This window comes from Passer montanus, unplaced genomic scaffold, assembly GCF_014805655.1.
Source record: "Passer montanus isolate IOZ18808 unplaced genomic scaffold, ASM1480565v1 scaffold109, whole genome shotgun sequence".
NCBI lineage: Eukaryota > Metazoa > Chordata > Aves > Passeriformes > Passeridae > Passer > Passer montanus.
In genome coordinates this window covers 2,028,481-2,028,813 of record NW_024357502.1, presented here as the reverse complement: position 1 = coordinate 2,028,813, position 333 = coordinate 2,028,481, and the positions used below count along the sequence as shown (strand labels likewise).

The 333-nt window shown below is 79.6% G+C and overlaps 1 protein-coding gene across 1 annotated transcript in view; it reads right to left on the bottom strand.

Moving 5' to 3' along the window:
- The window catches only part of TLX2 (T cell leukemia homeobox 2), a 4,697-nt gene extending 4,381 nt beyond the window's left edge, over window positions 1-316 (bottom strand). The window contains exon 1 of the mRNA XM_039723611.1: window positions 1-316. This exon is cut by the window's left edge and continues 106 nt beyond it. Within this exon, the coding sequence (XP_039579545.1) occupies window positions 1-279 (279 nt within the window). The 5' untranslated portion in view covers window positions 280-316.
- Between the last annotated feature and the right edge of the window lie 17 nt (window positions 317-333).

Genomic DNA, 333 nt, shown 5'->3' with positions numbered 1-333 from the left:
GGCGGGCGCGGGCCGGTGCGCCGGGACGCGGATGACTCCGGCGGGCGGCGCGGCGGGCGCGGGGGTCACGTTCACGCTCACGTTCATGCTCATGTTGAGGTTGTAGGAGCCGAGCGGACCGGTGGGGCCGTAGCCGCTGCCGTAGAGCCCGTAGTCGGGCTCCGCCGCCGCCGCCCGGTGCGGCCCCGTGGGCTCGGGGCCGCCCAGGATCTGGTCGATACCGAAGCTGATGGGCTCGTGGGGCGCGGGGGGCCCCGGGCCGCCGCCCTCCCGCTCCATCCCGGCCGCGCTCAGAGCCGGCGGGGCGCGGGCATGGCCGGGGGGCGGCGGGGG